The sequence below is a fragment of the Manis javanica genome, chromosome 1, assembly GCF_040802235.1.
Source record: "Manis javanica isolate MJ-LG chromosome 1, MJ_LKY, whole genome shotgun sequence".
Taxonomy (NCBI): domain Eukaryota; kingdom Metazoa; phylum Chordata; class Mammalia; order Pholidota; family Manidae; genus Manis; species Manis javanica.
The window spans coordinates 234249946-234264750 of NC_133156.1; the positions used below are offsets into that span (position 1 = coordinate 234249946).

The window sequence follows — 14805 nt, forward strand, 5'->3', positions numbered from 1 at the left end:
AGCCTATACATTCTTGGAGGAAGGGACTGGGTACTCAGTAAATATTTAATGAAGAAATAAGTGAAAACAATGATTTCATCCAGATGAAAGATTATAAAACTAGCTTTCCTACATATAATCAATACACAATTACACCTAATAGAAAAATAGGAGTAAAAATAAAATAACTAAGAGCTAAAAAATGATACTGAGGGACAAAGAAAATTCAGTTTTAAAAGCACATCAGGCTCTGTGGTAGAAAGACTTAATATGGTAAAGACCTGAATTCTCCCTAGTTAAAGTATAAATTAAGCACACTTCAATAAGAAATCTCAATGGTAGACAGGTGGGGAAACTAAATGACTCCCAAGTTTTTCTTTTATTTAAAAGTCTTGTTATTTTGCAAGAGAAATGAGGATGACTTTCACTTCCAGAGAGGGCTTCAGTCCTGCTGATAGGAAAGGGCATATGGGGGCGGGGGACTGGTAACTGAATTCGGATGTGGCCCAGCTCGGGAACAGTAGGCACAGAAGAAGTTGGTGAAGCTGGGGAGGAACAGGCTGGAAGCAGCAGATGGTATTGGCATTGTCTGACGTCAGCCATCCACACAAGATTCAAGGTAGAAAGAGGTGAAAAGCAGAGCATGGGGCTCTGGCCCCTGGATCAGAGAGACCTTCAGGCAAAAATACGCCATCACTGTATGGCCTTAGGGAAGGTCCAGAACCCTGAGACTTGCTCAACCTCACTTCGTAAATTGCCCAGCCAGCACTGACATAATCAATCATGTTGCTCCCCACCAAGGGGTGGCTCAGAGATAGCACAGCTGTCAAGCTAGCCTGTCAGTGCCATTCACCAGGCTATCTGGCCAGGCACTGTCTGGGGGCCCAGAGGAGAGCAGGCACCACACCTGCCCCCAGGAGCTCCATCCAGTGGAGAGGTCAGACAAGTGAGCCGTGGTGACTGTGGGCTCAGGCACCGAGCTAGCCACGGGCAGGCTAGTGGTGGAGGTGTGCTGTTGGGGCTCGTACAGGGTACTGGTTAGGGTGAGACCCCAGAAGCGACCCAACAGAGTGCCTCCCTTCCCAGGGCTGCCAATTAAAAGCCTTTACCAACAATACCCAGCAGGCAGGTCCATCCCACTATCTTGCAAGCAAGCAGTGATGCGGCCTCCCCTCCAGTTCCCACCCTCTTTTCGTACCCCAGCAGCTGGGCAGCTGGCTCAGCGGTTCCTGCCAGCCCAGTGCATGGTCCCACTCACCTTAGACGTGATGTGGAAGGACCTGTGCCCGCCCACTGCGACCTGCTTCTTCATCACACTGAAGCGATTGAATCGGCAGAGCAGGAGGCCGGCGCTGTGCACCCGCAGGTTGAAGTCCACATCGTCACATGTGAACCTGCTCAAAGGAGGGGAAGATGGCACTGGGTGCAGCCCACACCCCGTTACCCCCGACCAGGCATGCAGGGTATGCAGCCCGTACTGGGAGTATGAAGGTGAAGGCTCGGTCCTGCCTTGCGGACCTTACTCTAGAGGGCATATAAGGCAAGAAAGAATGGACAAGCTGTAACGAGTTTGCACCAGGGAAGGCTTACACTATGGAAGGACTGCCATTTGTTGACCATATGCTACATGCCGGGCATTGTGCAAGGGACTTTACAAACACCATTTCACCTATTGTTAAAAAGAAAACAACAAGCCTCCCAGGGCAAAAACATTAGCTACTCTTTACAGTTGAGAAAAACAAGGCTCAGAGATGCTAAGTCATCCGCCTAAATTGCAAAGTTGGTAAGTGGCAGAACCCAGATTCCAAGCAGGTGGATACGGCTCCAAAACTGACACTCCTATGTGGACCATGTTGGGGGTGCCCACCACCTGGCCTACAGAGACCCTCAGTAAGTGTTAGCAATTGGGTCATTCTTGAGATGTGAGCCCCTCTGGGCTAGATCTGTAGAGAGCAATGTGTGGCTATTGCTTTATCGTTTCCTTCAGTGCTAATACTCCTAAAAAGTGATGTGTTCTGAAAGGGAGCCAATAGCAAGAGAAACAACACATTTTCAGTGCAAGTCACTAAGTAAAGGATCACAGGAATTGAAGGACATTGAGTGACTTTAGGCAAATCTCCCTTCCACAAAATCAAACAAAAAAAGGGGGCTGAAAGCAGGGGCCAGCCCAACACTCTGGGCAGGAAGCCCAGGTTTTGTGGGCCCTGCAGGCCCAGGGCAAGCAGCCACCCCCTGTGGCTGCCCTCGTGGAGGACTCGGGGGCTGGGGTGGTACTGCCAGCTGCTGCGGGGCAGGAGCTCACCGGTTCTGGTTGTACTGCACGTTCTGGGTCAGGTCCACATTCAGAATGATGAAGTCGTGCACGTGGCAGCGGGAGAAGGGCTCGCGCACCTGGCGGCTCCCGGCCTTGCTGGACCACTTCCGCATGCCAATCAGCGCATAGTGGGTGATGTTGGGGGCCGACTCGATGTGCTGCATGATGTGCTTCAAAGAGACGTTTCTTTCTGACCAGGAAAATTCCCTGCTCGGAGGAGGGAGATTGAAATCCCTAGGCTGACATGCAAATGGCAGCCAAGCCCTCTGAGCCAGCCAGAATGCTACTTCCCAACCTTCTAGGCTGGGCAGGCTGGTATAGACGGAGCCAGCAGCACTACCCTGAGTGCCAGGCACCAGGCTAAGCACTTCACGTGTATTAGCACTTATCGCTGCAGCATCATCCCTATTTTACAGATGAGGAAACAGAGGCTCTGAATAACCTGCCCAGTGTCACGCAACAGAGCTTGGATTTGAACAGTGCCATCTGCCTCCAGAGCCCACACGGTTTCCATCATGCTGAACCACCTCACATTCCCAATCTGTAGCCCTAAAGGTTAAATGGTGGGGCAAGAGTGAGGCTTTCTACCATTATTTTCAAGAAAAAGAGAGGGGAATGAGTAATGGAGCGTTTAAGCAGCCTCCGCCCTCACTGATGGTGCTCAGGGCCTGTGAACACAGCGAAAGACGATCAGGGAGCCGGGGTCAGTGGGAGTGGCGTCCCGGAGTAGCCCCGGCATGGTGCCCAACTTTTCGGGACCTTGCTTTCCTTTCCCCAGCTGAGGGGCTTACATTCAACTCTGGCCTCTGCCAGCTCTGACATTCCAGGACCGGAACTGCTCGTCGAGAATGAAACCTAGAGGGGCAGAATAAAGCCCAGTTCTCTTCCCCAGCTCAGCGCACAGCCCAACTCTTGCCTTTGGAAGGGCCACAAAGAGAACATACAGTCACGGTGTTCATAGGCCACGTGCAAGCCTATCATGCAGAAGACTTTTCTAGAAGAATATGATTAATGGTAATTGTTCTATTAGGATATCAATAACCCACTGGAGGATAACCAACCTATGTTATCTCTAAAAAAAAAAAAGCCAGAAATAATCAGAAGCCATCAGACAGCCCTCAGTTTGAAATACTCATATGGCAAAGTGACAGAAGGCCATCTTTCACCAGTGACGTCCAGCTTCAGCTGTGTCGGCTGGGTGTCTTCTATGTTGTGCTGCTCTATCGCCCACCTCCAGGCACAAGATTCATGGTCTAATGCACCCTGACAACCATCTTCAAGCACAGGTGCTAGAACCCCTTTGAAAGGTGAGGAAACTGTAACCTGAAAAGATTGTAGTCACTTCCCTAACATCACATAGCAAATAAGAATGTAGCTAGGTGTCAGGAGTGAGGCTGGAGGGGTGGGAGGCTGGACGGCTTCTAGAGGCACTCCTGGGGCAACAATGATGTTCCACACCTTCACGTAGGAATTCATTAAATGGGTGTGCTCAGTTGGTGAAAATTTCTGAATATCGTATTTTCTTTTTGTATGTATTTTATACTGTTTATATTACTAACATATTGTGTGTTTTATATTCAGTATATTTTATACTGAATATATACTGTGAGATTTTTTTTTCATGTATTATATATCAATAACGTTTTTTGAAAATTGAAAACTCAACATACAGCTGGGCCTGGAACATGAGCCCGCCGTGCAGGGCTCTGTCTGCCACGCAGCATGCCTCCCAACATGAGAGGCCCTTTGAGGCCCCCAAAGCATGGCCAAGAGATCCCGCTGAAAAGAGAACACTCTCATTTACCCTGCAGGGTGTGGGGAAGCACCTCACCTGCTTCTCTCCCCGCCGCAGTCGATGTCCACCACATTCCACATCACACAGGAGTCATCAGAAATCACAATGAAAGGCCAGATGTCCTGCGGCTTGATCCCAAGTTCCTCCTGCCGGTTCCGCTCGAGCTCCAGGTTGTGGTAAGACAGCTCCTTGATCAGGAAGTGGGCAGCACCTGGAATGGGCAAAACCAGCCCTGACGCTCAGGTCTATTCTACGGGGACTCCCACACAGGATAAGCGTGCGCGTGAAGGCCCCACCCCGAGGCCGGCCAACTCCCCAGGGTCCTGATGCACATCACTGACCACTCCCTACTGGCCAGTGGCTTTGGAGAAGGACTTCCAGGAAGAATACTCTCCTTGCCAACTTGCACACCCATTTGTCTATTTATCCTTGCTTCTCTAACAAGTGACAACATTATTGACAAATAATAACCAAACACTGAAGAAGAAAGAATATTCAAGCAAACCATGATAGCTTTCTAAGTTAAAAATCTTGATGGCAAGTGCTGAGTCTTTCATCTCTGGAACATTCTCTCAAGTCTCCATGCACAGAACTGTTACTGAGTTGGGCGGGTTAAACAATGCCTACCAACTCCAGCGCTGTTGAAGATACTCGGGAGCACCAGCATGATGTGGTTGGGCCAGTATTTTTTGTAAATAGCCATTTCGTACTCCTTGACAACCAGCACGTGCAAATGGCTGGCACCATCCATCGCATGGTACAGGTTAAAGAGTCCGTGTTCATGACGGCCAGTTGTTGGAGTGAATGTCGGACTTTTTATATATTCTTGACTCTGGAAATTATAGACATAATGAGGCAAAAATATTTGTAAACATGGCCACAATTACCACCCCACCCCCACCCTTTGAAAAATGACTTTGCAGCATCAAAAATGACTCTCCCATCAAAAGAGAGAGTCTTTCCATACTCCTTGAATCTGGCTTAGCCTTGGGACTTGCTTTTTAGTAATAAAATACAGTAAAAGTAACACTGTGCCAGTTCTGAGCCTGACCTCAAGAGGACAAACATGATCCACCCTCTCTCAGAACCCTCCCGGAAACATGCCTGGGCTAGCCTGCTGGGGGGCCAGCAGCGTCCGCAGGGAGCAGAAGTGGGCACCCACCAAGGCCACCCTAGGCGGGCCAGCACAGACATGTGAGGGGGACCAAGCCCAGGAGAAGCACCCAGCTGAGATGAGCCCAAACTGCTAGCCCACAGAATCAGAAGCTAATAAATGCTTTTGTGAGAATGGTGTGTTATGCAACCAAAACTAACCAGCATCAATCACTCACCCAAATGTGTTACCCTCTCCTGTTTACATCGAATATGCGTTCTGAGTACATGTTATTCCTGTATGACTTATGTCCCCCAACACTTAACCATACAGCCCAGCTATCTTCAGGCTGTGAGTCTTTTACATAAGTAATGTTTTCTTCTACTCTTTCCTGAACAAAAAGTTCCTGTGGCCAAGCTAGGTCTTCACTCCCCCTGAATTCATCAAAGCACCTGCTGCACAGCTGCGAGGCCGCCAGGCTCGTAACCAGTTGTGATGGGAACTGGCCGGAGAGGCGAGCAATCCCCGACCACGGGGTAGGACACGCCTTCTGATAAAGGCCTCATTGGCTCCTTTGAATGTTTTCATTACTTGATAATAGACCAGAGCGTCTGAAAGACTAGGTTCAATGCTATACGGATGCTTGGCCCCCTGGAGAAGCAAAACCAGCACTATACACAAGGGTCACCTTGCCTGGGGCTGGTTAAAGGGCAGCAAGTTGACACTGAGATTGCCAGGGTGGACCTGGCAAGCCAAGCACCCCTAGGAAGACCATCTGTGAGAACAACGGGTGGGCGGTCAGAGACCAGGGATTAGTAAGGGCAGCTTCCTTAAAGGAGAGGAACTTTATCCTTTAGGGATATACAATGAAATACTTATGGATAAAATGATGTGAAGTCCAGGATTCACTTGCAAATAACAGAGGAAGGCAGAGGAAGAGAACGGGACAGACAAAACAAGAGCTGCCATGAGTTCATCATTGCTAAAGGTGGGTAACAGGCCCTGAGGGAGTCGCTGTACTCTTCTACCACCTTAGCCTACTTAAAATGTCCCATAACAGAAAAAGGACGGAATGGTGGAAGACATGAACATCTGCTCCACCCTCGTTATCTTCCAGGCATTGTGCTGGAGCCTTCCATCAGTTAGTCCAAAGAATTCTCACAAGCTTTTACAAGAGTTATTATTGTCCAAGTTTACAGAAGAGGAGAAAGGCTCAGTGATACGAAGTGACAATTCCCAACAGTATAAAGAGTAAATGGTAGAGCAAGGCTCCAACTTGACTCAGGGCAACCCCAGAGCCCAAGTGCTCCCCAGCCTCCACGGCCAACCAGCACATCAGTCCCCCGCCCTGCCCCACATGCCCTGGGCAACCACATCTAGGTCCCCAGCTCAGTGATCACCTGCAGCCACTTTGACCCACTGGACTCAAAGCCAGTACCTTGTCTGTGACGAGGGGCAGCCGCATGCTCTCCAGCTGGCCTCCAGGTTGGCTGAAGACAAAGTGGTGTTCCTTGGACTTGGGGATGATGAAATGGAGCTGGATTTCCTCTCCTAGCATTGAGTAAGAGAAGGCAAAGGCGTGCAGGGTGGACTCATAGAGCTGAGGTGTGAGGGGAAAGGACAGAGCCTGGAATCAGAGTCCGGAGTCACTCCCAGAAGAGCGCAGGCCGGTCATGGCCATGACTATACTGAGGTCATTGCCACCTGCCCCAACAGCTCGAGAAACCTACAGGTTGACTCCAGTACAATGTGTGGACACCCGGATGTTGCTACAGGACAAACATCCCTGAGGCCACGTCTGCTCAGCTGAAGCCTGCTCCCTTCCATAATTCTGACCAGGCTTCACCCGGTGAGTCCAGTTCAGGTGCCAACCCCCCTCTGGACTCTGGATTTGATGCAGAAGCCTGCTGGGTCACCAACCAAAGCATTTGCATCATAGATCTCATTTTCAATTCTAATAAATGTATTTTTCCATCATAGGCATTATGGGTAATAGCATATTAATAAAACAGTAGCAATAACTGCATACACTTGCACACTCTATCACACTCACTATGCCCAGGTCCCCTTTCCATCCTCTGGAGGCTGTAATACACAACCCTATGAAGCAGGTTGTCCACTTTACACGCTGCATTCCATTGCATCCCAAGGACCTGGGCTCATCCTAGCCCCGGGTCTAGCCCCACCCCTCTCGCCACTTCCTTTAAAGAGCCGCGCTCCCCGATGTCTGTGCCACGATCTCTCTGCTGTGACCTCCCAGCCCAGCTTTGCCCAGGCCTCGCTTTATGCCTCCTCAGGCCTTAGCTCCAGCATCCACAGAGGGGGCTTCCCTGACCCCTCACCCTTCCAGCCGACAGCCTGCCTCCAGACGTGCGTCCAGGATATGCTGCTCAGCCCTGGGAGCTCCAAGGCCCGGAGAGGACGCAGACAGGCTGGGACACACAGGCTTTAAATCTACTATGGCCCCACTAGAGCCTCAAAGCCCTTTGGAAGCAGAGATAAAAGAGAAACAGATTTTGACCTACCAGAGGGAGCAAAGTGATGTGACTGAGAAGTTTCATAAAAAGGACAGGGAGCCTTGAGAGATGAGGGGAAGAACAGGAAGGCAGAGGCACTGGAGGCAGGAAATGCCAGCAGGGAGCCAGCGAGTGCCCCTCTGCACCCCTTGTGTAGCTTGGCATCAAGGCCCCTGCATCTACGGCCCCCAGACCTGAGCACCCCTGACGCAGGCCAGGCGCGGCCAGCGGAACCAGATTCCCCGGCTCCGTCCTTCGGCTGCCTCACTGCTGATACCTGCTGAAGCGACCAGTGACTGTGGCCCTGGGGACTTTCAGTTCTTTACATTTCAAAGTCAAGAAAATGTTTTCACTTATATTTTCTCTGCTTTGAAAGAGAAACTTTCATAGGAGTTTATGGAGCAAATGGGTTACTGATTATTTTCTTTCCTTTAAAAAACTGCTCACATTTTCTAATTTCATCTACAGTAAAATTGCATAGTTTGAGAGGGAGTGCTAAAAGAAGACAGATACTGCTTCAATGGCGAGCTCAAGGCTTAGCTCAAATTAAAGCCACTGTCTGAAATTTTTCACTGCCAAAGGGACTGACAGAGCAAGCCAGCAGGCCAGTGCTCCTGCTGTCAGAGGCCTTTCTGGAAGCAGCAGAGGACATGAGCTACCTGCACACCTGTGTCAGCTGCTCAGGTATCTGACTGGCTCCCCCACCAGCTTCAGCTGTCCCTTCCTCCCCTTCCCTTGCTTGGGTCTGAAATGAAAAGAAATGCCAAATGTAAAATCCTACCTGCCACCTATTTCCAAATAACGAGCCTCACAGGCCGGCTGTGAACACCCACGCAGCTAGTAAGAGACCATCCCCAGAGCAGCTTTGCCCGCATCAGGTGCCTGCTTAGAGTTCCCCCTGAGAAAGCGCCCTTTCCTTCCCCAGCACTCAATGCCTCTGTGGTCTGGTCCTGGCCTCACCTTCCCAGCTCCCTCTGCTGAAACTGCCCACACACTCCAGCAATACACTAAAGCCACTTTGAATTTGCCCAGAGACCCCATGTCTCCTCTCTGTTGTGCACACTCCTCCCTCTCCTTCTCTCTGCCTGGGCCCCTTGGCAAACTCTTACTGAGTCTTCAAAACCCTCTCCTCTGTTCCCCGTCCAAGATACTATCTTCATTTACAAAACGTGGATGATGTTACTGCTTTGTGGGGTTCTAGTGGGAATTAAATAAGGAAGAGACAGTAGTTTCCTAACCAGTGATCTTGAATGGACTACAGGTGTGGCTTGAATGCAGACCCCTCCGGTGACCAGCCAGGTCCCTGGGTCAGCGGCCTTATCCATTTACCCAGTGTCCAGGGCAAAAAGCATTTTCTAGCATGTAAAAAGGTTAGGAAGTACGGATATATAAAAAGTGCCTAGCACATCCCCTGGCACGTCACAGGTCCTCAGTAAGTGCAAATTCCTCTCATTGTCTACACAATTTCCATGCTTCAACTATCTTGTCCTTCTGCCAGCTTTATATTATTCCAAAGTTTTGTTTACATCCATCTCTCCATCCCTGGACTGTGAGTCAAGTACAGGGACAAAGTTGATTCATCTCTGTGTCTGGTTCATAATAAGCACTCATTAAATATCTGCCACACTGAACTAACTTACAAATGATAAGACATAAAGAGAATTACATCATCTATGGTCAGTTAACTTTGCCATTAATGTCAGCAATGATTTTATACACTGTTGATGTCAACTGAGGATACAAGTAGATCAGGAACCAGGGGCTTCCAGAACTTTCCATTTCCCACTCCAGATGAAAACATAAAGAGAACAGGGGAACAGTGGCATCAGCCAAGGAGACATGCATGGCAGACAGCTGCCGGAAGGACTCCTGGAGACGCAGGGCCTCAGGCCTGTGGCCTACCTGGCAGCGGGGATGGAAACCCATGTATTGGTGGCACCGCTCACAGTGGTGGTATGTGTTATACGCCGCATACTTGGACAGCCTCATCCGCGCTGTCTGACGCCGCACGTACAGGTCCTCCGGCTTCCGGGACATCCCTCTGTCTGCACAAAACCCCAGCATTAAAAAGCAGGAGGAGGCAGAGCAAACATTCCTCCTCCTGCCCCCTCACACTGAAACCAACCGAAACGCTGTGCCAGGATTTTGTGCGACCGCCTCTCACCTGTCTGGGCCATCAGGTGACTCAGGTGCTCAGAAATGACAGAGTCTCAGTGGGATAAATTAATACACTTTGCTCACTGGTATCTTGCTCATGGACCTACAAATGTTTCATTAACACACATTCAAGGATGCACTCAGGACAATGTCAACTGACTGCCAACTGAATATACAAATACCGTAATGCAGATGAACTGCCCCCATTTTTTAAATGACTTAGCAAGATGAAGGTTTTCACACTGAACCTTCATTACAGACTGTTCTATGTGAAGGACGCTTTGGGGACAGTGGTCCATTCTAACAATGAAGATAAAATTATTGGTTTGAAATGAAGACTGGTGAGTATTTTCCTCTCACACTGCATCTACCAAACTTTTCTAGTCAGTGCTTACAATCACACTGGCCACTAATTCCCAGTGTTTGCTGACCGTGACCCTGAAACCCTGCAGGGCTGTAATACTGTGAAAGTCAGTGGTCCCCGAAGGAGGAGGGAGAGAACAAGACTGAGGGCAGAGAGGGAAACGCGCACATTCTGTTACGACAATCCAAGTTCATAAGTAAATATACACGTCTTTTACCCTCTATTAACCAGAACCTTCAGACCGTTCTCACCGTGACAAACCACCCAGGGTCCTCACACCGTCAGCGCCTACTGGGCAGGAAGTCTTCCTTCCTGGGTTCCGTGAAGAGCCACCTGGTCAGGGAGGTGGTGCCTTCGGTTCTCTAGCAGCGCTGCCAGTTAATTCACCACCACCAGATAATGAGGCTCATCACTAACAAAGCCCAGCTCACCCCCTTCAAAGGATGTTCCGTGTACTCTGGCAGCAGGTGAAGCAAGAGATTTCAAAGTCTGACCTTCACTCCTCATGCTCGGATGGTGCGAGCAGATCGAGCTGGCGTCCTCATACTTCGGGTCGTGAATGATGTAGTCAAAGGGCAACTTCTGGAACAGCTCCAGGTCTGGCCAGGGGTCACTGAGCTGGAGGTAATGCCAATCTGATTCTTCTCTGAGGTCTACAAAATTGGTAGAAACACTGGTATATGACAAAATAGGAAGTGACAGTGACCTACTTTAAATGTACATAGGATGATGCTCGGAGTGGAATGGTTCTTGAGTCTGTGGGTCACTGGGGGAACACCTCTGTACCACCAAGGCCCCTGGCACCTATCCTATTCTCAGGATTGTTCTAATGAGGCAAGAAGGTGCCCTCAGCTCCACTCCATCCTGGGGAACAGCCTTCTGCTGTGTTTCCTGTGGGGTGGGTCTGCTCTTCTGACACACATTAACCAACTCCTCCCAGTATACTGACCCCTGTGCTCTGTGCTTCTCCCCAGCACCATCCCCAAACATACCACCCTGGTTCCCACCTCCAGTGAAACCTAATGTAGTTCTCTTTCTCGACGTTTTTATCTCAGTGCCTCTCTATCTTAACTCCTATCACTGCACCTCCAGAAAGCCTCTTCTAAGTGCTCAAGCCCTGTAGTGTCCCCCTTCTGAATGCTAACACCTCTCATGGCCCAAATCACATACTCTACATTTGCCATTATCCTCTTACATTACAATTGGTATAGTCTATGGTACTAACTGAATGCTTCTTGACTAAATGGTAAAAAAAAATTTATAGTTGGTCAAATTCAAATTATGTAACATATTGATTTTCTGTATCTATGATATTGATATCTATATATCTATATTTACCCCACTACATTATAGTAGGGGCAGAGTGCGTGTCCACAGGAGGGAGAAGGAGGAAAGAGGGAACATTTACTGTGGATTTAATGGAACTTGAATCCTCCTTATCACTGCTATATCCAAGAAAGTGTTGAGACAGACACTCCACAGGCCTGCAGACTGCCACCTGAAATACAATTCCAAACTGGTGGGGGGCTGGGGGACTGTGGAAAACTCAGGGAGAGCTTGGGGGAACAGCGTCTTTCCCTTTTCCTTCAAAGGAAGGACCAAGGGCTGAACGGGCTTCATTGGTTCCAAATTTCCTCCAAGTCAAAACTCAAACACAGTCAAGAGCATCTAAGGCAGTGATGTGTGTGCAAGCGGTAGGACTTTCTCCTCTTTTAAGGCTGAATAATATTCCACTGTATGTAGCTACCCCATTTTCTTTACCCATTCATCTGCTGACGGACATCTATCTGTCAATGGCTGCATGAACAGGTAACAATGTAAGGTGATGAGTATGTTAATTATCTTGACTGTGGTGGTGATTTCTTGATGAGTATGTTAATTATCTTGACTGTGGTGGTATATGCATATCAAATATACATATGATAGAAATACATATATTAATTAGAATAAACAGCTGATCAAAGAGCACCTTGCCATAATCAGGGTAAATTCAGTTCCATGAACAAGGAGAAAGGGCTTTATCCCACATATCACAAACTTCCATTTTACCCCAAGACACTGACCGATGGGCTCAGCTGCCTGAGTGGTTCGGGTCCCCAGTGCCTTCACGGGTAACTCTGCTTTCTAGAGGCAGCAATCAAACCTAGCTCAGTTCCAGCTCTGTCACCTCCCAGCTGGGCTCCTGAGCAGGTTGCTTATCATGAAAATGGAGCGATTTGTAATGGTGTTGTATGGAAAATTAAATGTGGTCATTTATGCAAAGTGCCTAGCCCAGTGCTTGACCCATGGAAGATACTCAGTAAACAATAGTTATTTTTAGTATAGTAACTTCATCCCCACAAAGCCCCCCAGACACAGCTCTGATATTGAGCAGAATGAAACAAGGGAAAGAAAGTACACACCCCAAGACCCAAGGCATAAATCTGGTCACTGGTCTGAGAATTCCGTCTGGAAAGTCAAAGTCACATCAAAGTCACTAGAGAAACTGACTAAAGACGACTCCAAGCCCAAGTGTCACCAATGGACGACTCACTGATATTGATCTCTTCTTCATCGTAAACATCCACTTCGGTCAGCCGAACGAGCATTCTGGACAAAATGCTGAGGAACTGCAGGTAGGCACCCGTCTTCCCGATCTGTGGGGACATTCAGGGTAGAGCCAGAAGTCAGTGAGCCTTGTCTGTGCACGAGTGCTGGCTGGGCGCCCCTCCATGGGAGGTGGCCCGTCTCCTTTAAGATCTCACCCAACCAGTGCAAAGACATTTGATGGGAAATGTGGCCTAAAGAAGCCGGGCAGGTGACAGGTGTAGCCCCAGGAGCAGCAGACCTGCCTCATGCAAATCGCACTAATGTGCCTCCAGTTTTAACTGATCACATTTTCTAAGCTTATTAGATAGAGTATTTTATCACAAGTTGAAAAAAGGTTGTTTCAAAAACTGAACTGCCAATATAAAACAATATCTTAGAGTCTTATGGTAATTATAAATCTTTATTCTTATATGCATTGATATGTCTACATAGTAAAAAAAACTCACTGTGCAAGACATAAAAAGTTGGCATCTCATCTTTTCCCTCCTAAGCCCACAAAAAGATATAAAATGATTTTTCTCTTCTTCCCTTTCCTTCTTCTTGTATCATAGAGTCTCTTGCCGCCCCAAGCCCGCTGCCAGGCTGGCGTACCATTGGGCTTAGCTCATTTTGGTCACAGTTAGCTAAATGGGCCCCTGTGGGCTAACCCAGAACCCTCCCCTCCCACCCCACTGCTCCAGGAAAGTGTTCTCCATGTTCCTAGCTCAATGCCTGGTTTACCGTAAGTATTCAGCAAATCCTGATGATCAGAAACAACTAACGTTAACAAAGAAAATTATGAAACACAACCAGGAGAAGCTTCAGAGAATGTATTTGCAATACACATACTAGACAAAGGATTAAAACCTATCATCTCTACAGCGCTCCTACAGAGCAACAGGAAAAAGTCAAACGCCTGAAGAAAAAATAAGAGAGATCAGAAGATTGCTGCGAGAGGAGTGCCAGTGACAAAAGTAAGTAAAAGTATGTTCAACCTCACAAACAAAATCATGCTATTTCTCACCTATCAAATAGGAAAAACTGTAAGACTGGTAACGTCCAATAACGGGCGGCATTACTGAAACGGAAGAGCAAGGATTGAACTGAAGGGCAAGGATTGAACAAGAGGGACCCAATTTTGGGATGAGCCTCCACCTTAGGACGTGCACCTAACTGAAAACATATTCTTAGAAGAGCACCTGATAAAGCACAAGCTTTAGGTTCTCTTGACCTGTGGTGATTTATCATTAACATTCTCTTTTTCTGAAAACCTCTGTGGTGATCCTGTGGGCTTGTTTTGCTTTGTTTTGTTTTGTTTTGGCCTTTCTGTGATATCCTAACCGATATCATACTATGTACATATTATTCTGCAACTTGACTTTTTTGACTTAAATATCTTGCAGAAATGCCAATGTCAGCATATAGAGATTCAACTCAAACTTCCTATGGATAAATCGTATGCTACAGTTGTGCCCGAATTCATTCAACCAGCCTTGACCAGTGGAATGTAAGTTGCTGCCAGTGTGTTTTTTCACTGAACAATATCAAATGAACATTCCTATACATATTTTTATGGGTTTGTGTTTCTTAGAATAGATTCCCAGAGGGGAGGCGAGCCTGACGAGTCAGAAGGCAGCGCACCTGGAATTGTGGTCATGATGGTATTGATGACGGGGCTGATGACACGGCGGCATTTGTCACCTGCCTTCCACAGGCCAAGCCACGTTCTAGGGGCCCTACAATTTTTCTCTCGTTCAAGGCTCTCATTTCTATGATGTGGGTACTATTCTTTCCTCCTTCCCAGATGAGGACACTGAGGCATGGAGGAGGCTGGATCCTGCCCAGGCCATCAGGTGACACATGAGTCACAGTTTGACTCCAGGAAGGCCACCCCGAGGCCCACCTTCACTTCTGCACTGCTCTGGCAAAGCCCCTTCTGAGACCCAGTACCAGCCTACTGTCCTCCTCACATGTACATGACACTTGACAGATTCCTGCCATTTGGCAAGTGAAACGGCC

The 14805-nt window shown here is 48.3% G+C and overlaps 1 protein-coding gene across 11 annotated transcripts in view; it reads right to left on the minus strand.

Annotated features, from left to right (window-relative positions):
• GREB1 (growth regulating estrogen receptor binding 1) overlaps nt 1-14805 on the minus strand; it is a 130293-nt gene that overhangs the window by 4562 nt on the left and 110926 nt on the right. For 10 of the 11 annotated variants that reach the window (XM_073216453.1, XM_037026570.2, XM_073216476.1 and 7 more), the window contains 8 exons: nt 12752-12854; nt 10713-10871; nt 9600-9742; nt 6620-6781; nt 4716-4920; nt 4125-4299; nt 2282-2500; nt 1238-1373 (listed from right to left, as the gene is read on the minus strand). In XM_073216453.1, coding sequence (XP_073072554.1) covers nt 1238-1373; nt 2282-2500; nt 4125-4299; nt 4716-4920; nt 6620-6781; nt 9600-9742; nt 10713-10871; nt 12752-12854 — 1302 coding nt within the window. Of the gene's footprint in view, nt 1-1237; nt 1374-2281; nt 2501-4124; nt 4300-4715; nt 4921-6619; nt 6782-9599; nt 9743-10712; nt 10872-12751; nt 12855-14805 lie in introns of those variants that run through there. The other variant, XM_037026573.2, reaches the window with a different exon arrangement.